This window comes from Sinocyclocheilus grahami, unplaced genomic scaffold (genome assembly GCF_001515645.1).
Source record: "Sinocyclocheilus grahami isolate Dianchi unplaced genomic scaffold, SAMN03320097.WGS_v1.1 scaffold32788.1, whole genome shotgun sequence".
NCBI lineage: Eukaryota > Metazoa > Chordata > Actinopteri > Cypriniformes > Cyprinidae > Sinocyclocheilus > Sinocyclocheilus grahami.
The window spans coordinates 1-1,954 of NW_015521647.1; the positions used below are offsets into that span (position 1 = coordinate 1).

Sequence of the window (1,954 nt, forward strand, 5' to 3'; positions counted from 1 at the left end):
TATATATATAAATCAAATAAAAATATTATAAAGTTCACAAGCTTTCAAAATTCTTACAGCTTTCTTCGTCAAAGTGTCTCTGATGTTGTCAATATATTTACATATTTCAGTCAACAAAACCATAAACTTGGATTACTTATTGGTAAATGTACACTTATGAATGTGAAATTTGGTCAACAGTAAATCATGGCTGTCACACTCACAGCGTTGACAGAACGCAAAACAAATAGTAGCCAATCAACGTTTGCTATTTTGACAGGGCGCATCATGCAGCCAATCAGATTACGTTCTTCAGCTATATCCCTCCACTCGTCCTCTCTTTTCCGGAAGTTGCAGCGTGTCCGACGTTTCGTGTCTTTCGCAGACTTAAAGTATGTTTTTATTGACATTTTACCACAAAATCTTGCTTTGACGTGTTGTTCATATGTTAAGATGGTCAAAGTATGTTTAGGTAGTATTTGTGATTAAAACGCAGCTGTATTTCCCCTTCTGTAAGCACATGCTATGTGATATAGCCATACTCCATTTTGTGTCCTTGCGTTCCAGAATAGAAATATGGCAGAAAGTAATTATAATTAATAACACAATATGTCGTGAAGGGCTGAAAAATGTTCTGTTTATTTGATTTACATTTAAAAATGTAAATGTCTCTAACCCTAAACAAAGCATGAATAACGCTTGATAAACCGTGTCAGCTGCTTGATGTGAAGTTCAGTCCTGGCTTGGAGGGTTACATTCAATCTCTTTTATAATTTATTATTTCAATCGATATCTTAGGTTAAATGTTTTTTTTAAACTGTGTAATTTAATACCATTTTCCAAAAATATAGTATTCTTAGTGAGACCAATTTAGACAGTCTTGAGTTTTTTCTCCTATTGGAGCTGCTTTTGATATATATTCAATGAAATGTTATTACATTATAATTTAATATTATAAATATTAACATTTTAAACATGTTTTAACATACATAAAAATATTTAATACATTTTTTAGTCAATATTTTTTATATATTTGGTCAAAATTCTTCTTTAGATCATATGAATATAAGATAACTGTAAACAAACCCATTAATCAGTTGTAATATTTGTAACTTCTAGAATGCGTTACGTGGCCGCTTACCTGTTGGCTGTTCTGGGGGGCAACAACAACCCATCCGCCAAAGACATCAAGAACATCCTGGGGAGTGTTGGAATCGAGGCTGATGATGAGCGTCTTAACAAGGTGGATCCTGGTTCGAATAAATCTTCATCTCAATTTAAATGATTTTTTTAAAACAGTTTTAAAGTTAAACGTCTTAACATTTATGTTTAATTGGTTTTCTGCCTTACAACCATTTACCATATTTAATAAATCTCTTGGGTATATTCTATTAATATTATTAGTTATTATAAGGAATGCAGTATAGTTCTGATGGTTTTGCACATGCAACTCTGTTGCCCTTGATTCCTTGTTCTTAATCAGTAAGATGGATGCTCACATAATGCAGCTAATTTCCTCAAATGAGTCAATCTCACTGTTTTTGTTGTTACTCAATAGGTCATCAGTGAACTGAATGGCAAAGACATCAATGAAGTCATGAATGCCGGTAAGGCAGCATTGCCTTTACAGTTTGACCTATATAATATTAAAATCATGTGAGCTATGAGTTCTTCATAAGTCTCACTCTGTTGTCTTACTTTTGTTTTCCCACAGGTCTCTCTAAGTTGGCCTCCGTTCCAGCGGGTGGTGCAGTGGCGGTCTCTGCCGCTGCCACTGGTGGAGGTGGGGCCGCTCCTGCTGGGGAAGCACCTGCAGGTGGGTAGTTAAATTAACCTGCTACCAAGGTTATAGAAAACTGAAACAAATTATTAACCCCCCCACCCCCAAAAAAGTTTAAAACCAAAAACACTAAAAATGTCTAATTTTCATTTAGCTTAACTTGATGTACTAAAATAACTAAGCTAAAACTGAAAA

The 1,954-nt window shown here is 34.3% G+C and overlaps 1 protein-coding gene across 1 annotated transcript; it reads left to right on the forward strand.

Moving 5' to 3' along the window:
• The first annotated feature begins 290 nt into the window (after window positions 1-290).
• On the forward strand, window positions 291-1,846 carry LOC107580407 (60S acidic ribosomal protein P2-like). The gene is made up of 4 exons (XM_016266119.1): window positions 291-371; window positions 1,099-1,222; window positions 1,538-1,586; window positions 1,694-1,846. The coding sequence occupies exons 2-4, from the start codon at window positions 1,100-1,102 to the stop codon at window positions 1,801-1,803; spliced, it is 282 nt and encodes a 93-aa protein (XP_016121605.1). The 5' UTR covers window positions 291-371; window position 1,099; the 3' UTR covers window positions 1,804-1,846.
• The last annotated feature ends 108 nt before the right edge of the window (window positions 1,847-1,954 follow it).

Bases quoted from the DNA above. Each gene is read 5' to 3' on its own strand.
- LOC107580407 (XM_016266119.1), top strand. From the start codon at position 1,100: ATGCGTTACGTGGCCGCTTACCTGTTGGCTGTTCTGGGGGGCAACAAC. The intron at 1,223-1,537 runs GTGGATCCTGGT...GTTACTCAATAG, and splicing joins ATGATGAGCGTCTTAACAAG to GTCATCAGTGAACTGAATGG. The intron at 1,587-1,693 runs GTAAGGCAGCAT...GTTTTCCCACAG, and splicing joins CAATGAAGTCATGAATGCCG to GTCTCTCTAAGTTGGCCTCC.